Raw genomic sequence first — 20,636 nt, forward strand, 5'->3', positions numbered from 1 at the left:
AAAACAACACAGCCCGGGCTCTTCCCTCCCAGGACAGGCTAAAGCTCAAAATCTTCGTCCTCCCGCCTCCAGGAACATTTGACCAATGAGTAGCAGAAGGAGCTGAAACGCCCTCTTTCTCTTCCCTCTCTTTGCCAATCGGAGATAGAGACCATTCTGACCAATCAGCACTAAGAAATCTGAAGCTCCGCCTCTCCGTTCTGATGTGATCAGCCTGTGCCCAACAAACTTCCTGTTTCCTCCTGTTTAACTTCCTGTCTTTGTTCAGTCGTTTGCAGATAACCCGGAAATCTCCATCAACAAATCTCAGTTTTTGCCTCCCTCCAGCGCCGGAAGTGACAAATGGTTGGCCAGAGAAAGAGGGAAATGCCTGCAGGAGCTTCTGAACAGGTCCTGCCGTTTGGTCATGTGGGAGGCCAAGAGCTGGGGCTGGAGACTGGCACAAGGTCCCCCCAAGGGAGATTTGGTGTCACTGCTGTCTACTTGCTTTGTTCCTCTTCTGGGACTCTGAATTGTCTTCTCAAATCAATAAAACCCTCCTCTGGGCCAATAGACACCCCAAAACCTACTGAGCCCCAGACATTTCACCCCATGGTTTAGGTGGTTCTAAAGTGTAGACATCCAGCAAACGTTTGCCTGCCATTCAGAAGATTGTGAGTGTATTTCTTGTTTGTGTTTCAGATGCGGCTGAGGTTTGAGGATATCTCTGTCTCTTTCTCTCAAGAGGAGTGGGCTTATTTAGATGAAGAGCAGAAGGAGCTTTACAGGGAGGTGATGAGGGACAATTATCAGACCCTCATCTCACTGGGTAAGGGATAAGTTTATCTTCTGTTTTTTAGCAGTATTGAGACATCATTATAAAGGTGAAAAACAAATGGAGAAAGAGGAAAAAAATCACATAAAAAATATATATATTAATGCTCAAAAATAAGGTTATGCACAAGCTCCATCATGGTTGATCACAGAAGTGATAAACTAGACAGCAATCACAGGTAAAAAATATTCCTTTTATTCATTTTGTTAAACTTGTTACATGTGTGAAAATGTCTTCTTATGATGGTGCTTAAAATCATAATAATGAAAATACTTTCAAACCTAACTATTTTTATTCACAGATAATCAAAATACAGGTTAGATGGAAGGGGCTGCTGTGGATGGGGACTACGCTATGTTATGCTGTGCTAATGGTGTCTTATATACCAATCTATCTCCTGCTGAATCCAGAGCAGTTTACAGATAGATTATTAGATATATGATAGATGTTCTTATATGGGCAAAATGCTCTGCAGAAGAATGTGACCCCTAACTAATATTACAATTAGAGGTTTTGGTGGCCATTTTGAGAGCTGGAATCATCAAAATGGGAGTGAATGGGCATTACTTCCACCCCACCAGACCCCAGATCCCAAGGACTAATAAATCCAGGCAGTGTATCGGGGTAGGGGCCTGATGGGGTGTGTATATTTGGGACTTCTGCCATAAGAACATAACATAAGAACATGTGCCTCTGCTGGGTCAGACTTGAGGTCCATCGTGTCCAGCAGTCCGCTCACGCAGCGGCCCAACAGGTCCAGGACCTGTGCAGTAATCCTCTATCTATACCCCTCTATCCCCTTTTCCAGCAGGAAATTGTCCAATCCTTTCTGCCCTATTATGCCCTCAGGAAGCGCATTCCAGGTGTCCACCACACGTTGGGTAAAGAAGAACTTCCTAGCATTCGTTTTGAATCTGTCCCCTTTCAACTTTTCCGAATGGCCTCTTGTTCTTTTATTATTCGAAAGTTTGAAGAATCTGTCCCTCTCTACTCTCTCTATGCCCTTCATGATCTTGTAAGTCTCGTATCATATCCCCTCTAAGTCTCCTCTTCTCCAGGGAAAAGAGACCCAGTTTCTCCAATCTCTCAGCATATGAAAGGTTTTCCATCCCCTTTATCAGACGCGTCGCTCTCCTCTGAACTCTCTCGAGTAACACCATGTCCTTCTTGAGGTACGGCGTCCAATATTGGACGCAGTACTCCAGATGCGGACGCACCATCGCCTGATACAATGGCAGGATAACTTCTTTCATTCTGGTTGTAATACCCTTCTTGATTATGCCTAGCATTCTGTTTGCCTTCTTAGCGGCTGCTGCGCACTGTGCCGTCGGCTTCATTGTCATGTCCACCATTACCCCCAAGTCCCTTTCTTGGGTACTCTCATTTAATAATATCCCTCCCGTCGTATAGTTGTACCTCGGGTTTCTGTTTCCAACATGTAATACTTTACATATCTCAACGTTGAACTTCATCTGCCTTTTGAGGGTGGGGTCAATAAGACATGGTGGGTGCTTAATGGTGGTTCCTGTATTGGAGAGTATCTATTAGAGGGGGATTGATGCTACAGGATGGGTGCATGTACATGGGGGAAATATGATGTTACAGAAGGTGTGTGCAGGGGGGGTAGGTCATGGAGCTCCGAGGGTATGTATGGATGTGTTGATGCTGCTCAGGGCAGGGCAGAGCAGAAATTTGGAAAGCTGCTTCTGGGGTCTGGTGCAGTAAGGTATTTCTTACGTTCTTAAGAATGAAGGGCTCAATGCCCATTATTTGTATTCAGTATTTGACCAAATAATAATTTTCATTATTCATATTCACCGAATAGTAAAATATATTATTCAGTACAGCTCTAAATCTGCAAATTAACAAAAGTTTTGGTTCCTGTTGAGCTCGCATCAAATAAGACTTATCTTTTTAAACCTTGATGCTGTTTCCCTAATAAATATTAAAGTGTGAGGAAACAATATTTCCCCTTCTCCATAATCACTTGTATTAATTGATTTCAGGCACATAATCAACACCAAAATAAGAACAATAAAACAACCACCTTAAAACAAAATGTGGATTATTACCTCCATCCTCAATAAACCAAAGCAAAATTTACAGAGGATAAAACCTTCCAAGGTATAAACATAAAACCCACGATAAAGACTAAAAAGTATTAGCTACAGACTGCAAAGAGGTAATGCTAAGGGGTCTCCTTCTTATGTGCTGCTCCTTTTCCTGATGCTGCCTTGGGGTCATCCTGCCTCTAGTTAGGCTGTAAGCATTATGGGCTAGAAACATCAGAAAAGGGGTGGAGCCAAGCTGCCTTGAAGTATCCACAAGCCACAGAGACAGGCAGAGGTGGTAAGATTTACTTTGCGTCTGATGAATATGTCATTTGCGATATTGGGGATAGGATACAGGTTGCTAAAAATATCAATACTTAGATTTAGAATTGAAAAGAAATCCTTACTGCTTTGGTTTACGGTAATCTCTGAAACGGCTGATTTTTAATGCAGGAAAGAGTTCTCTGGTGTATTTCACCTTATTCCACGTGTTCTGGATGAGATGAAGGAGAACACATGTTGTATAAAAGGATAAGGAAGCTCACTGATATTGAAATTAAGCTGATAATATTTTGGACTATTTAGAGTGGGAACTAGACTAGCAAGATGAGTAAAGAGGGTTTATATGATTTTATTGAGATTTCAGAGATCTAAAACAGTTCCTCTGAAGGTTTGAGTATTTTTGTTTTATTGAAGTTGGTGAAATTCTTAATGCTTGAAATTGTTTAGTCTTGAATTTGAGGGAATCCAACAATAAGTACTTTTGAGTAACCTAATGCAAAATTTTCTTTCCCCAGGAGTAGGCTTTTCTTCCGTCACTCCTGACATTATATCTCGCATTGAGCAAGGGGAAGAGCCCTACGTCAGGGATGAGCCAGGATCAGAGGAAAGAGAAACTGGGAGAAGCAGCTTCGAAGGTAAGTGCAGTAATAAGAGGGATGGGGGGAACATAAGAATTGCTGCTGCTGGATCAGACCAGTGGTCCATCGTGCCCAGCACTCCGCTCCCGCGGCGGCCCTTAGGTCAAACACCAGTGCCCTAACTGAGACTAGCCTTACCTGCATACGTTCTGGTTCAGCAGGAACTTGTCTAACTTTGTCTTGAATCCCTGGAGGGTGTTTTCCCCTATAACAGCCTCTGAAAGAACGCTACAGTTTTCTACCACTCTCTGGGTGAAGAAGAACTTTCTTACGTTTGTACGGAATCTATCCCCTTTTAATTTTAGAGAGTGCCCTCTCATGCTCTCTTGGAGAGGGTGAACAACCTGTCTCTATCTACTAAGTCTGTTCCCTTCATTATCTGAATGTTTCGATCATATTCCCTCTCAGTCTCTTTTCAGGGAAGAAGAGGCCCAGTTTCTCTAATCTCTCGCTTTACGGCAATTCCTCTAGCCCCTTAAACAATTTTAGTCGTTCTTCTCTGGACCCTTTCAAGTAGTACCGTGTCCTCCTTTAAGTACAGCGACCAGTGCTGGACGTAGTACTCCAGGTGAGGGCGTACCATGGCCCGGTATAGCTGCATGATAACCTTCTCCAATCTGTTTGTGATCCCCTTCTTAATCATTCCCAGCATTCTGTTTGCCCTTTTCGCCACCACCACACATTGCGCAGACGGCTTCATTGACTTGTCGACCAGTACTCCCAAGTCTCTTTCCTGGGTGGTCTCTCCGAGTACTGCAGCAGACATCCTTTATTCGTGAAACTGCTGAGATTAAATCTAGCATTGTAACCTAAATTTCCAAATCTGGCTGATCTTTATCTGAGCATGTATGAGATACTCGGGTTCTTATTTGAGGGGCAAAGATCCATTTTATGGGAAAATATTTTTACTTATTCAACCATAAATCACATATTGCATTAAACACTTCAAAATCATCCAACAATCCCTACCTTAGAGACTACAAACTGTGTATTCTACAAATGATGCTGTTTTCTCTTTACAAACAACTGACAAAACCAGTGTCGCCCACTTTAATCATTCATGGTGACTCCTACTTCTAGTACAGAAAACAGAAAAAAAGACGGTCATTACTCCCATCCCCCCATCAGCGCAGGCTCTATGTGGAAGGTTGTCTCTTATTGGCATCCAATTTGTTGAAATGTCCACGCTCTTGAGATCCCTTTTTTCATCCAGGCGTTTCCATTTCATTGTTATGAACAGGGACATGAACATCTGTGTGGTGGCAGAGGAACATCCAACTTATAAAATGATCATACCAAGGTTCATCCCTTTGTGAGAAATTCCCTAACCTCTATTTGTCTGTTTGTCCACACTTCAGGCAGCTTCCTGTGTTCTCATTAAGAATTTATATGGTTTTTCTATTAAGAGAGCTGATTGAGATAATTTCCTTATTTTCCACCAAAATACGTGTACTGTCTCCAGTTATTTGCTTGTTACTCAGTAATTATTCCATGTAAAATCTAGATGCCAGCTCCTCGCAGTTGGGTACCAAGGGAGGGGCGGTCTGCCGCGGGTGCAACCTTAGGGGGGGTGCACAGCCGGCCAGGTCCGGAACATGGTTGATTGCCAAGACAAAGTGAGTCGATCGCGGAGCCCATCCCGGGCTCCGTGATCGACTAACTTTGCCTTTGCGATAGACCATTTTCCGGACCTGGCCAGCTGTGCACCCCCCCTAAGGCTGCTGTCGGAGAGGAAGTTCGGGCCAGCCAATCGCTGCCTGGCTGGGCGGAACTTCCTCTCCGACGGCAAAATTGACGTCGGGGAGAGGAATGCTGGTCAGCCCAACGCAGGGAAGCAGAGAGAGCTTGGGGCAGCCGCAGTGGTGGCTTTGGGACCTGTTCCCTGATGGTGGCAGCAGTGGCTTGGTGGAGAGCAGGGAGAAAGAAAGAAAGGGGGCAGGCAGGGAGACAGAAGGGAAACAGAAAAAAAGAAAGGGGGCATCAAGAGAGAAAAAAGAAAGGGAGGCAGGGAGAGAGGAAGAAAAAGTTGGGGGAGGGATTGAGGACTGGAGGAGAGGAAGCATTCAGGCTGAAAGAAGGGAAGAAAGATTTGATACACAGAAGAAAAAAGTGCAACCAGAGACTCATGAAATCACCAGACAAGGTAGGAAAAATGATTTTATTTTCAATTTAGTGATCAAAATGTGTCTGAATTTATATCTGCTGTCTATATTTTGCACTATGGCCCCCTTTTACTAAACCGTAATAGTGGTTTTTAGCGCAGGGAGCCTATGAGCGTCGAGAGCAGCCCTGGGCATTCAGCGCAGCTCCCTGCGCTAAAAACTGCTATTGTGCTTGAGTAAAAAGGGAGGGGGTATATTTGTCTATTTTTGTATGATTGTTACTGAGGTGACAGTGCATAGAGTCATCTGCCTTGACCTCTTTGAAAAATCCCCAGAATAGGAATGATAATTAACATTTTCTAAACGTACAGTGTGCTTTGTGTTTTTTTTTTTATTGTTGGTAGATCATTTTGACTTGGTCATTTTAAAAGTAGCTCGCAAGCCCAAAAAGTGTGGGCACCCCTGAGCTAGAGCATTGAAGCTACGTGTGGCAACCGGAAGTTGCATCAGAGATAACCTTCATGGCAGCCATATGCAACTACAATGCTCCGGCTGCTGTAAGAAGGCAGTTTAGACATCGCCGGCCACAGGACAGGGAGGTTTGTCAGACCGTGCCTGTTGTCTGGGGTTGGGGGGCATTGCAGATCTTGTTGCCAAAATCAGAAAGGTGAGGAAGGTAGAAAGATGGGCCTGTGGTGGATGGAGAGATTGAAAGAAGGGGGCAGATGATGGAAGTGGGTAGAAAGAGAAGAGAGAAGAGGTCAGATGATGGAAGTGGGGGGAAGGGAGAGCAAATGCTGAATGGAAGTGGAGAAAGAGAACACATACTGGATGGAAGGAGGGATAAAGAAAAAGGACATATGGTGGATGGGGGAAGAAGATAGTTAGTGAGATAGTGGAGGGGTGAAGGAAAGGGGTGGCATGCTGTGGGTAGATAGTGAAAAGAGGGAAACTGAGGACTGCATAGTAAGAAAGAATTTAATTTAAACGGAGGCAGAAAATAAAGAAGGAAGACCAGAGAAGGAAAGGGAGGCGAGAGAGATGCCAGAGAATGGGGAAGGAGACAGAGATATCAGATCTGAGCGGAGGAAATGAGAAGAGAGAGATGCTAAAAACCACCGGGGGGAGGGAAAGAGAGATGAAAGGAGAAAGATTCCAGACAATGAGGGAACAGAGGGAAGATGATGGATGCCAGACCAAAGGGGGGGGTTGTCTAGAGGAGAGATGGAAGGGGCATAGAAGGAGAGAAGATGCCATATAGGGAGGGGCATAGAGATGGCAGACAGTGGATGGAAGGAAGAGAGTAACAAGAAGATGAGGAAAGCAGAAACCAGAGAAGACAAAGGTAGAACAAAAATTTTCTGTTTATTTATTGCTTTAGGAGACATATGTCACTGTTTCTGTGGTGTTGCATTGTATGCAGAGTCCAGCTTCTTGCTGGTTCAATTTAACCTTTGTCTTTGTATTTCTATTTTATCCTCCCTTTTACAAAACTGTGGAGCGTTTTTTAGCGCCAGCCGTGGTGGTAGCAGCTATGATGCTCAGAATTCTATGAGCGTCAGAGCTGTTATCACCGTGGCTAAAATCCACACTACAGTTTTGTAAAAGGGGGAGGGGTTAGTTTGTGATGACATATTCCATACTAGGTGAAGGTGTTTTCTGTGTTCTGTGTGTTCGAAAGACATGGTTTTCTGTTAGGATTGACAGTGTAGGATTGATCTGTACTGGTCTGGTTTGTTTAGTTTTATAATGGGTGTATTGATGTACTGCTCACTGCAATATGTAAGATGCTGCCTTTTCCTAGGTACTCATGTGTGACGTGTGGCTTGTTATTAAAAATCATGTTTTTTGTACAGATGGGGGGCCCCGGGTGTCACATATGCTAGATACGCCACTGGCTCCTCGTAGGCCCATTGCACTCCCAGGCTGCGTAGCCCTGCCTGATAAAACAACAGATTCACTTTAGTTTCCCAAGAAAGACTGAGAGTATCTATAATTAAGTCTGCTGCATCTTCATTTAAAGATGAGATTTCTATGGAATTAATATAATGAGCCACTTGCATATAACTGTACCAGTCCTTATGAAGCAGACAATTCTCTGTCGCCTGATAGACCGGTACAGTTCAATTCTTCACAGATGGGTTATATCTCACTGTGTCCAGCAGGTGGAGACAGAGACCAAAACGTGGTTGTAGTATATTAGTTGAGGCTCCCTCTACCAGTTGAGTCTTTTCTCAGTCTCCAACAGGTAGAGGTAGGAAAAATCTGGCTCCATCTGGTAGGCCTGTGGCAGGGAGTCCCATGGGGCAGTTAGGGGTTTTTTCCTCCTATTTTACATGCTTTATTGCTGCAGCCCTGGGGGGTCTCGGGGGGGGGGGGGGGTTTGCCCTTGACATCCTCTACAGGTCGGCCTCATTCAGTGACAGTGCTGTTCCCCTCTGCTCCTCTCGCGTCCCAACACCCATGGGTCTCTTGAAACGCTGCTGGTTTGGAAGGAGCAGTCTTTTGGTTCTCAGGCCCTTGACCCTTTGGGGAGTGCTCCAGGATCCTCTGGAGGATATGGTTTTCCCGCTAGTGGTGGCTTTTCGCTCCGTCTGCTAGTGCCGACACATCCATGGGGTGCGTTTTTTGGTGGGACGAGCCCCATGAGATGCTTTTGCTGGTCTCCTCTTGTGTTCCAGTCCGAGGACATCGTATTGGAGCCCCTGCGTGTGGTGGACCCCTTGCTTTAGGGAATCAGCCCTGTTTCCTGCTCTTCCCCTAGGCTTTGGGGTAGTCGGGATTTTAGGGTCACTCAGTGGCAGGAGCCAGGTGGCCCCCTTGTGCTTTACACATTCTGTGGCCCACCAGTATCCCATCCTGGAGGGGGATCAGGACACCTTGAGGTCGCCTGTGGTGGATGCGATGATCTTGGCCATTGCGAAGCGGCATACGGTACCGTTGGAAGGCGGCTGTGCCTTAAGGGACCAAGTTGCATAAGTTGGAGTCTCTCCTTAGGCAGAGTTTTTATGTTACTGCCCTGGTGGTCCAAGTGGCAATGTATGGCGGGCCGGTTGCTTGAGAAACGGTGGCGATATCTGAGACCTGGTTCACGGATTCCCATGGGTGGGACATGGCTATACCGGGATGCAACTTACTTTGTCGAGACAGAGAGGGCAAAACGGGAGGAGGGGTAGCACTATACACTAAAGATGACATCAAAGTTACCAGAATCACAGATGTCAAGTACACCGGGGAATCCCTTTGGGTGAACCTATCCAGGGGAAATGACAAGTGCCTGTATTTGGTGTTGTATACAGACCTCCAAGACAACAGGAAGACATAGACATGGAATTAATTGAAGACTTAGAGACCATTACTCTGCGTGGAGACACGGTACTGTTGGGGGACTTCAATATGCCTGACACAGATTGGAACAGACTTTCCGCTACGACCAGCGGCAGCAGAAGGCTACTAACCTCTATAAGGGGAGCACAACTCAAACAGATGGTATTGGAGCCAACTAGGAATCAGGCGATACTGGACCTGGTACTCACTAACGGAGATAGTGTCACAGAGGTATCGGTAGGCGATACGTTGGCCTCCAGCAACTACAACATGGTATGGTTTCACCTCAAGAAAGGTTTCACTAGATCAAACACATCCACAAAGGTCCTCAACTTTAAGGGCACTAACTTCGAAAACATGGGAAATTTCGTCTATGGGGCGCTGCAAAATCAGGCCGCAACAGATAATGTAGAGGTAATGTGGTCAGCTCTGAAATCTACCCTACACGAAGCAACCAACCTCTATATAAAAACAGCAAGTAAACGGCAGAGGAACAATAAACCTTAGTGGTTCTCTGCGGCGATCTCGGACTTCACAAAAAAGAAGAAAAAAGCATTTATCTCCTACAAACAATCAAAAAAACTAGAAACTAAAGAAGACTATCTGGCCAAGTCTAGAGTTGTCAAAACAGCAGTCAGAGAGGCTAAACTCTGGATGGAAGAGAATCTAGCAAAGAACACAAATGGGATACTGCGCCTTAGGAAACCAGACGGGAACTATGTAGAATTGGACTCCGATAAAGCTGAACTACTAAATGAATACTTCTGCTCAGTCTTTACCTGCGAGGCGCCGGGATCTGGTCCTCAGTTGCAGACAAGGGAAAGCTCGGAAGACCCGTTTCGAAATTTTGAATTTACATCCAGCAGCGTCTACTATGAACTATCAAGGCTCAAAGTGAACAAAGCCATGGGACCAGACAAACTACATCCCAGGGTGCTTAGGGAGTTGAGAGATGTTCTGGTGGAACCGTTATCCACGCTCTTCTATCTTTCCCTAAGTACAGGAAGAGTCCCTTTGGACTGGAAAACAGCTATGCAACATAGTAGGCTAGGCACCTGGGCCAATCAGGCCTTAGGATTAGTGGGGATGGGCGGACCCGCTATGCCTGGGCCAATCAGGCCTTAGGTTTAGCGGGGATGGGCCGGGAAGGGGCGGGCCCATCTCATTTCCACGAGGCGGGCCCGTCGGCTGGACGGCAGCAAGACCCATCCAGCCGACCAACATGTAAAGGTTAGTTTTGGGGGGGTGGGGTGTCGTCGGGCTTTCCGGCAGGAGGACTAGGCATCCTCCTGCCCGCGATTACCAGTTTGGAGGGGGAGGGGGGCTTCCAGGGGGGTTCCGACAGGAGGACTGGGCATCCTCTTGTCGGCGATGGGACAGGCGGCCGCGAGGGCCTCAGTGATTTACAATATGTAGGAGTACAGAGACTTTAAGAAAGCGAAATTACAAAATATACTGTTTGCTAAGAATTTCAGAGAGGACTTGTAAAGTAAGGTCGTGAATTTCAAAAACAGCGAACATTACAATATACAGTTTGTTTAGAGATTCAGAGGGGACATATTAGAAGAAAGGTCCTAAAATTACAAATAGCATTCGATTAGGATTTCAGAGGGCATATTGGGAAAGTGAAAAGAACAGAGTGTTTGGTGAGATTCTGTTTAGGTGATATATCTGTTGAATAAGGTAGTTTTTATGAGTTTTCTAAAAGCATTGTAGATCAGTTCAGCTTTATTAATGTAACTGTCTAGCCAATGTTGTTGTTTGTTTGGTGCATGAAGGTTCTGTCCAGAAAGGTTTTGTATTTACAATTGGTAATGCTTGGGTTTGCAAAAAGATAGCTGTTTCTGGTTTGTCTTTTAGGGCTGTAGAATACAAAGTGTGGTAGCAAGTACGTAGGAGCTAGTCCCCAAACTAGCTTGAAACATAAGCAGGAGAACTTGAATATTATTCGTGCCTCGACTGACAGCCAGTGCAGTAGTTTGTAGTAGGGGGTGACATGGTCATTCTTTTTTAATCCATATATCAAGTGGACCGCTGTGTTCTGAATGATTCTAAGTTTCCTCACTGTTTTTTTGGGTATACCCATATAAACGATATTGCAATAGTCCAGAGTAGAAAGCACTAGTGATTGCACTAAGTAATCTAAACGATAATGGGTCAAAGTATTTTTTGATGGTCTTTAATTTCCATAATATCAGGAAACATTTTTTTGCCACTATATTCGTGTGTTCAACCATTGTCAAGTGTGTGTCCAATGTGACTCCCAATATTTTTATTGTGCTGGTAATCGGGTAATCGTGGTCTTTTATATGTAACGTTGTATTGGTAATTTTATCCGTTGGGCTTGCAAGGAAGATTTTTGTTTTTTCTGTGTTAAGTTTCAGTTTGAAGTTGATTGTTCAAAGTTCTATTTCGGCCATAATATGAGAAATGTATTTTGAGGTTTCGTTTGTTATGCTGTTCACTGGGATTAAAATGGAAATGTCATCTGCATATATGTAGTAGTTCAGGTTTAGTTTTTGCAGTAAGTGCCCTAGGGATGATATGTAAATGTTGAATAGTGTAAGGGAAAGTGGTGAACCCTGTGGTACTCCCGAGGGGTTTTTCCAGGAGTTTGAATATGTCCCATCACTACCCACTCGGTATGATCTCTTGGTTAGGAAGCCCTGTATCCAGTTCCTAGGTTTTCCAATGATTCCTATTGCATCTAGGCAGTATATAATTATTTCGTGATCAACTAGATCGAACGCACTGCTGAAGTCTAGCTGTAGAATTAGAGCACTTGTTCCTTTGCTGAATAAGCCGTATAGGTGATTTATGATCGAGGCTAGGACTGTCTCAGTGCTAAAGCCTTTCCTGAATCCTGATTGGTGTTCGTTTAGAATATTGAATTTGTCAAGATATTTCACTAGCTCCACATTGACCAATCCTTCATAGAAACATAGAAATAGACGGCAGATAAGGGCCACGGCCCATCAAGTCTGCCCACTCCAGTGACCCTCCCTATCTATCTTTGCGGATAGATCCCATATGTCTATCCCATCTGGCCTTAAAATCTGGCACGCTGCTGGCCTCAATAACCTGAAGTGGAAGACTATTCCAGCGATCAACCACCCTTTCAGTGAAGAAGAACTTCCTAGTGTCACCGTGCAGTTTCCCGCCCCTGATTTTCCACGGATGCCCCCTTGTTGCTGCGGGACCCTTGAAAAAGAAGATATCTTCCTCCACCTCGATGCGGCCCGTGAGATACTTGAATGTCTCGATCATATCTCCCCTCTCTCTACGTTCCTCGAGTGAGTAGAGCTGCAACTTCCCTAACCGCTCCTCGTATGGGAGCTCCTTGAGTCCCGAGACCATCCTGGTGGCCATTCTCTGGACCGATTCCAGTCTCAGCACATCCTTGCAGTATCTTGGTAAATATGGGGATGCTTGCTATGGGTCTATAGTTGGTTTTCAAAGCTAGAGAGATTTTTTGATCTTTAGGATGGGTGTGATTAGTATATGACCCATTTCCTCGTGAAATGTTCCTTCCGTGAGAGTGGTCCTTTTTAAAATCTAGTGTGGCTGTTTTCAAGGTCTTGGAGGGATATACGTCTAGGAGGCAGTTTGATTTAGTATATTTATTGAACAGGGTGAGGAAATGGTGCCAATTAGGAGGTTCGAAATGGTTCCAGATCACGTCTACTCTGGGTTCTTTTTCGTGGGGTCGGAGTTGGAATTCGAAGTTGGATGAGGGTGAAAGTATGGTCGCTCTTATGTCTAAGATTTTGTTGTTGAAAAAAGAGGCCAGGGTTTACATTCATTTTTCTGTAGTAAGATTTGGGTAGTGTCAGTTAGGCTGTTTACTAGTTTGAACAGTTCTTTGCTTATTTGTTTCGGGTGTCCCTATTTTTTGTGCATAGTGTTTTGTTCGTTTTTCTCTAATCCGATTTTTGTAGTTTTTCATTTTTTGTTTCCATTTTACTTTGTCTTCCTCTTTGTTTGTTTTTTGCCAGGTTCTTTCTAGTTTTCTCAGTTCTTGTTTTAGAGTTAGTAATTCAGAGTCGAACCATTTATTTAGTTCCCTTTCTTTCTTTTTATATGTTTGGAATGGTGCTATTTGATCTAACACTTCTTTGTTAAACTCTGCCCATCTGGTCGGGAAGTCCTGTATTTCTTCTGTTTTGGGTTGTACATAAGCACATAAGCAATGCCTCTGCCGGGTCAGACCTGAGGTCCATCGTGCCCAGCAGTCCGCTCATGCGGCGGCCCAACAGGTCCAGAACCTGCGTAATAATCCTCTATCTATACCCCTCTATCCCCTTTTCCAACAGGAAATTGTCCAATCCTTTCTTAAACCCCAGTACCGTACTCTGCCCTATTACATCCTCTGGAAGCGCATTCCAGGTGTCCACCACCCGCTGAGTAAAGAAAAACTTCCTAGCATTTGTTTTGAATCTATCCCCTTCTAATTTTTCCAAATGCCCTCTTGTTCTTTTATGTTTTGTAGTTCATAGTGGGCCCAGAATTCTGTTGGATTTATAGTTCCTCTTCTGGTGATTGTGGTTGGTTTTGGGATTTTTCTTTTGGGTTTTTGTTGGGGTGATTTTTTTTGCCAATATATATCAAAATTACATATGTAGTGGTCTGACCAGATGAATTTTTCCTAGGTCCTTGTGTTATGATGGATCTTTGAGTCGGGGATTTCTTTTTGGGAAAAAGTAACTATATCTAGTTGGTGGCCTTTTTCGTGTGTTATTTCTGGTTTTGGTATTATAAAACCGAGGGTTTTTAAGAAGGTGTTGATTTCTATTACTTCAGGTTTTTCCACTTGCTCCCAGTAGTAGGTTGTACGTTCCTTTTATGGTGTTGATAGTGAGGTATTCGAAGAACTCTTCTCTGGCATTAGTCCACTTTTTGGGGGGAATATAAAATATTGTCATGGTTAGTGCCTCTTCCAGTTGGGTGTTGGTGACCTTGCAGGTTAATATTTCTAGGTCTTTTGTGGTTTTAGAGTCTATTTTGCTATAATCAAAGGTTTCTTTTAGAAGTCTCATGAGATTGCTACTAACTGTCACGGCAGCCATTTCAGAGCATAGCCAGCATGCAAAAGAGTGACTGGGTGTAGGAATGTAACACAGCGAACACACACACAGGATATGAGTCGGAATGGAGGTGCTGCCAGTGGCTAGCTCCGAGTCCCTTTAATTATGCTTCTAAGCTAATGACATCACAATAACTCCCTCGTTTACACATCTGATGATTGGTGGATACAAAGGTACATGCTTTTAGATTAGTGGATACAAAGGTACATGCTTTTACATCGTGATCCCTCAATTCTGCACGTAGGCAAGGGCCTGATTAACACATGGATAGAACCTGAGTCTTTGCACGTATGCAATGCAATGCCTGTCAGCTGATATCCTTTCCAAATAAGGACAGCTTAAATTAGATAAGGGTTAATGTGTGACAGGGGTCTTGTGACAAGAGGGGAGGGGGCAATACTTCAGCATTCTGTCACAAGGTGCTAACATTTTCCCTTGCTTTAGAATGGCTATATGTCAAGAGGGGAGAGGGAATGAGGAATGATTCATAATTATTTCACAGGGCCTCTGATCAGAGTGCTGATATGGCCTTGTATCAGAACTGTGTCCCTTCAACTGGGGATCACCCTTGCTTAACTATACCCCTGAACCACCAGGAATTGCAGGATAGGCCCAAGTGCGGCATCTACAGGTATGGTGTGGATGGGGGAAGCAGCAACTCATGTTGAGAGCTGAGGGGGAACAGGACAGATTTTGCCTTCTACTGAAAATGCATGACCAGTTTCGGCTAAAATGTAAACCATAGCTATAGCCTTTTGTCTGAAAATGAAATTAGGCAGAAAATGGATTTTGGGCCAGGTTCGTCTCCATCGTCAAAGACAAAATCTTGTCAGCCTTTTCTACAATTTCCAAGGAACATCTTGTCATTTCACAGACTTGTAGTGCGTGTAGAAAAATACTTCATCAAATGGTTTTGAAATTAGGAACAGATCAATTCTTAAGCCAAACAGAAAATCCCAGTCCTTCTTCTTATAGATTGGTAATATCTTAGAACCCAGCACATGATTAATACTTTTTGTTTATATCCAACAGATCATTGGATCACACAAGAAAGGAAGAGAGAAAAGAAACAAGGAGAACATCCTGTAGAAAGAGAAGAAAGACAATCAGAAAATGTCTGTGAGAACGTTTGTCGGGGAACTGAGAGGATTAACACAAAGAATTGTAAGCAGGAATCAAAGGAACAGAGAGACCCTGCAGGAGAATCAACAGACGGAGTCACTAAGTGTGAGAGAAATGACAGAGAGCTCAGTAACATCCCTGAGGACCAGAGACCCCTCAGAGAGAGACCCTTCCAAATGAATAATAGTGATATAGTGACTTCTAAATTCCACCATAGCAAGAGGAAAGGAAAAAAACACCAGAAAGAACTTACACGATTTGCATCTAAGAGGAGACTCAACATTATTCATCTTAAAGGTAATAAGACCCAACCCTTGATTTCAGGATTCCAAATGCCCAGAAGAAATCATAAAAATGAAAACTCATCTACATCTATGAAGTATAATAAAAGCTTCACTCGGCTTTCAAATCTAAAAAGTCACCAGAAGATCCACACAGGAGATAAACCATATGCATGTTCTGAGTGTAATAAAAGCTTTACTCATATTTCAAGTTTAAAATTTCACCAAAAGATGCACACAGGAGACAAAGCATTTGCATGTGCTGAGTGTAATAAAAGCTTCACTCGGCCTTCAAGTTTAAAAATTCACCAGGACATCCACACAGGAGTCAAACCATATGCATGTGCTGAGTGTAATAAAAGCTTCACTTGGCTTTCGAATTTAAAAACTCACCAGAGGATTCACAGACAAGACAAACCATTTTCATGTACTGAGTGTAATAAAAGCTTCACTCAGGTTTCAAATCTAAACAAACACCAAATGATCCACACAGGGTACAAACCATTTACATGTACTGAGTGTAATAAAAGCTTTGCTTGGCTTTCATTGCTGAAAAAGCACCAGAGGATCCACACAGGAGACAAACCATTTACATGTACTGAGTGTAATAAAAGCTTTGCTTGGGTTTCAGTGCTGAAAAATCACCATAGGATCCACACAGGAGACAAACCATTTAAATGTACTGAGTGTAATAAAAGCTTTGCTTGGCTTTCATTGCTGAAAAATCACCAGAGGATCCATACAGGAGACAAACCATTTACATGTACTGAGTGTAATAAGAGCTTCTCTCATATTTCAAGTTTAAAATTTCACCAAAAGTCCCACAAGGGAGACAAACCATTTACATGTACTGAGTGTAATAAGAGCTTCACTCATATTTCAAGTTTAAAATTTCACCAAAAGATACATAAAGCAGACCAAGCATTTGCATGTGCTGAGTGTAATAAAAGTTTCAATCAAGTCTCAAATCTAAGAAAACACCAAATTATCCACACAGGAAACAAACCATTTACATGTACTGAGTGTAATAAAAGCTTTGCTTGGCTTTCATTGCTGAAAAATCACCAGAGGATCCACACAGGAGACAAACCATTTACATGTACTGAGTGTAATAAGAGCTTCACTCATATTTCAAGTTTAAAATATCACCAAAAGACCCACACAGGAGACAAACCATTTACATGTACAGAGTGTAATAAGAGCTTCACTCATATTTCAAGTTTAAAATTTCACCAAAAGATCCACACAGGAGACAAACCATTTACATGTACTGAGTGTAATAAGAGCTTCACTCATATTTCAAGTTTAAAATTTCACCAAAAGATACATAAAGCAGACCATGCATTTGCATGTGCTGAGTGTAATAAAAGCTTCAATCAAGTCTCAAATCTAAGAAAACACCAAATTATCCACACAGGATACAAACCATTTACATGTACTGAGTGTAATAAAAGCTTTGCTTGGCTTTCATTGCTGAAAAATCACCAGAGGATCCACACAGGAGACAAACCATTTACATGTACTGAGTGTAATAAAAGCTTTGCTTGGGTTTCAGTGCTGAAAAATCACCATAGGATCCACACAGGAGACAAACCATTTAAATGTACTGAGTGTAATAAAAGCTTTGCTTGGCTTTCATTGCTGAAAAATCACCAGAGGATCCATACAGGAGACAAACCATTTACATGCACTGAGTGTAATAAGAGCTTCACTCATATTTCAAGTTTAAAATTTCACCAAAAGGTGCACACAGGAGACCAAGCATTTGCATGTGCTGAGTGTAATAAAAGGTATTCTCGGTTTTCTGAGCTAAAAAACCACCAAATGATCCACACAGGGTACAAACCATTTACCTGTACGGAGTGTAATAAAAGCTTCACCCGGCCTTCAAGTCTAAAAATTCACCAGGACATCCACACAGGAGACAAACCATATGTATGTGCTGAGTGTAATAAAAGCTTCACTCGGCTTTCACATCTAAATAATCACCAGAGGATCCACATAGTAGACAAATTGTTTACACTTACAGAAGGCTAAATTCTGTATATAGCACCCACAAAATTGGCACTGAATAAAGATCTATTCTATAAGCTTTAAGTTAGGCTTGGTTCATAAAATAGCACTTATACCTGGGAACCGTGCGATTCCCTGAGCCTAAATTTAAATGGTGTCTAAATCTTCCAGAAATGGAGTTGGGGAGGGGGAAGGAACCAGCTGTAGTGAACATGGAAGCCTTATGGGCCACTTCCCTTAAACTTTCTCTAATTTGCAATCTGACATTGGTAGCATTGTGTTGAAAGCTGAGAGGTAGAGAATGACATCGGGACTGGTATCTGCAGTTAACCGTAGGGTGGGGACGGTGACAGAGCCCATAAACATGGGGACAAACTATATCCTTGTGTCATTCTCTAGTAGCCTTGAACAGGCTGTTCCAACTAGATGGAACAGCAGCTATAAAAAGCTAGTATCAATACGTAAAAACTTAACACATCTTAGACAACTGGCAACTGAATTCAATGATATAAAAAATCTGTAATTACAATTATTGTTTATAAACCACAAATACCTTTGCAAAGTTCATTGCATTTACAAATATTCCCCCCCCCCACACACACCTTTACAAAGCTGCACTAGTGGCTGCAGTGAAAAGAAGTCCATTAAGGGGCTGAAATCTAAAACCCAGGCAAAGTCGTGGGCCAAACCACGCCTAATCTCCATCCCAGACCCTGCCCCCATAATAGTACTAATTGTAACATAGTAGATGACAGCAGATAAAGACCCAAATGGTCCATCCAGTCTTCCCAACCTGATTCAATTTAAATTTTTTAATTTTTTCTTCTTAACTATTTCTGGGCAAGAATCCAAAGCTTTACCCTGTACTGTGCTTGGGTTCCAACTGCCGAAATCTCTGTTAACCCTTTCAGGACCAAGGGACATATTTGTCCCATAACTTTAAAATCCTATAAATTTTGATTGGGATAGTCTACAGTTCTAAATTTGATATGTACGGATTCCATATGATACTGCCTTTATGTAAACAAACTGGTTCCGACATTCATTCATTAGCGTCGTTGCCAGATTGACGAGAAGATTCACTTGCCACACTGTCCATAAGCCAGAAGTGTGATTTAAAAAAAAAAAAAATAATGATATTTCACAAAAAAATCAATTTTTTGGCATCTGCAAGCCCTTTTTACCATAAAAATGTCGTCAAAACCACAAAAATTGGCCTACGATCCTTATGGTCCTGAAAGGGTTAAGACTTATTCCAGCCCATCTACACCCTCCCAGCCATTGAAGCCCTCCCCTGCCCATCCTCCTCCAAACGGCCATACACAGACACAGACCGTGCAAGTCTGCCCAGTAACTGGCCTAGTTCAATATTTAATATTATTTTCTGATTCTAAATCTTCTGTGTTCATCCCATGCTTCTTTGAACTCTGTCACAGTTTTACTCTCCACCACCTCTCTCGGGAGCGCATTCCAGGCATCCACTACCCTCTCTGTAAAGTAGAATTTCCTAACATTGCCCCTGAATCTACCACCCCTCAACCTCAAATTATGTCCTCTGGTTTTACCATTTTTCTTTCTCTGGAAAAGATTTTGTTCTACGTTAATACCCTTCAAGTATTTGAACGTCTGAATCATATCTCCCCTGTCTCTCCTTTCCTCTAGGGTATACATATTCAGGGCTTCCAGTCTCTCCTCATACGTCTTCTGGCGCAAGCTTCCTCTCATTTTAATTGCCCTCCTCTGTACCGCCTCAAGTCTTCTTACATCCTTCGCCTGATACGGTCTCCAAAACTGAACACAATACTCCAAGTGGGGTCTTACCAATGACCTGTACAGGGGCATCAACACCTTCTACTGACTACACCTCTCTTTATACAGCCCAGCATCCTTCTGGCAGCAGCCACTGCCTTATCACACTGTTTTTTCGCCTTTAGATCTTTGGACACGATCACCCGAAGGTCCCTATCCCAGGCCATGCATATCAGCTTCTCTCCTCCCAGTTCCTTCCTATTATTAATCCCCAAATGCATTACTCTGCATTTCTTTGCATTGAATTTTAGTTGCCAGGCATTAGACTATTCCTCTAACTTTTGTAGATCCTTTTTCATATTTTCCACTCCCTCTTCGGTGTCTACTCTGTTACAAATCTTGGTATCATCTGCAAAAAGACACACTTTTCCTTCTAACCCTTCAGCAATGTCACTCACAAACATATTGAACATGATTGGCCCCAGCACTGAACCCTGAGGGACTCCACTACTCACCTTTCCTTCCTTCGAGCGACTTCCATTAACCACCACCCTCTGGCGTCTGTCCGACAGCCAGTTTCTGACCCAGTTCACCACTTTAGGTCCTAACTTCAGCCCTTCAAGTTTGTTCAACAGCCTCCTATGAGGAACTGTATCAAAGGCTTTGCTGAAATCCAAGTAAATTACATCTAGCATATGTCCTCGATCCAGCTCTCTGGTCACCCAATCAAAAAATTCAATCAGGTTCGTTTGGCATGATTTACCTTTTGTAAAGCCATGTTGCCTCGGATCCTGTAACCCATTAGATTCAAGGAAGTACACTATCCTTTCTTTCAGCAACACTTCCATTATTTTTCCAACAACTGAAGAGAGGCTCACCGGCCTGTAGTTTCCTGCTTCATCCCTGTGACCACTTTTATGAATAGGGACCACATCTGCTCTCCTCCAATCCCCAGGAATCACTCCTGTCTCCAGAGATTTGTTGAACAAGTCTTTAATAGGACTCGCCAGAACCTCTCTGAGCTCCCTTAGTATCCTGGGATGGATCCCGTCTGGTCCCATCGCTTTGTCCACCTTCAGTTTTTCAAGTTGCTCATAAACACCCTCCTCCATGAACGGCGCAGAATCTACTCCATTTTCTCGTGTAACTTTGCCAGATAATCTCGGTCCTTCT

At 43.2% G+C, this 20,636-nt stretch overlaps 1 protein-coding gene across 1 annotated transcript; it reads left to right on the forward strand.

The window, feature by feature from the left end:
* Nucleotides 1–227: 227 nt before the first annotated feature.
* On the forward strand, nucleotides 228–18,529 carry LOC117354554 (zinc finger protein 271-like). The gene is made up of 4 exons (XM_033932280.1): nucleotides 228–390; nucleotides 682–808; nucleotides 3,663–3,782; nucleotides 15,331–18,529. The coding sequence occupies exons 1-4, from the start codon at nucleotides 343–345 to the stop codon at nucleotides 17,736–17,738; spliced, it is 2,703 nt and encodes a 900-aa protein (XP_033788171.1). The 5' UTR covers nucleotides 228–342; the 3' UTR covers nucleotides 17,739–18,529.
* Nucleotides 18,530–20,636: the final 2,107 nt, after the last annotated feature.

Source organism: Geotrypetes seraphini, chromosome 2, assembly GCF_902459505.1.
Source record: "Geotrypetes seraphini chromosome 2, aGeoSer1.1, whole genome shotgun sequence".
Taxonomy (NCBI): Eukaryota; Metazoa; Chordata; class Amphibia; order Gymnophiona; family Dermophiidae; genus Geotrypetes; species Geotrypetes seraphini.

Coding starts and splice junctions, on each gene's coding strand:
- LOC117354554 (XM_033932280.1), top strand. CDS start 343: ATGGTTGGCCAGAGAAAGAGGGAAATGCCTGCAGGAGCTTCTGAACAG. Junction 391..681: donor CTGCAGGAGCTTCTGAACAG/GTCCTGCCGTTT, acceptor TTTGTGTTTCAG/ATGCGGCTGAGGTTTGAGGA. Junction 809..3,662: donor TCAGACCCTCATCTCACTGG/GTAAGGGATAAG, acceptor TTCTTTCCCCAG/GAGTAGGCTTTTCTTCCGTC.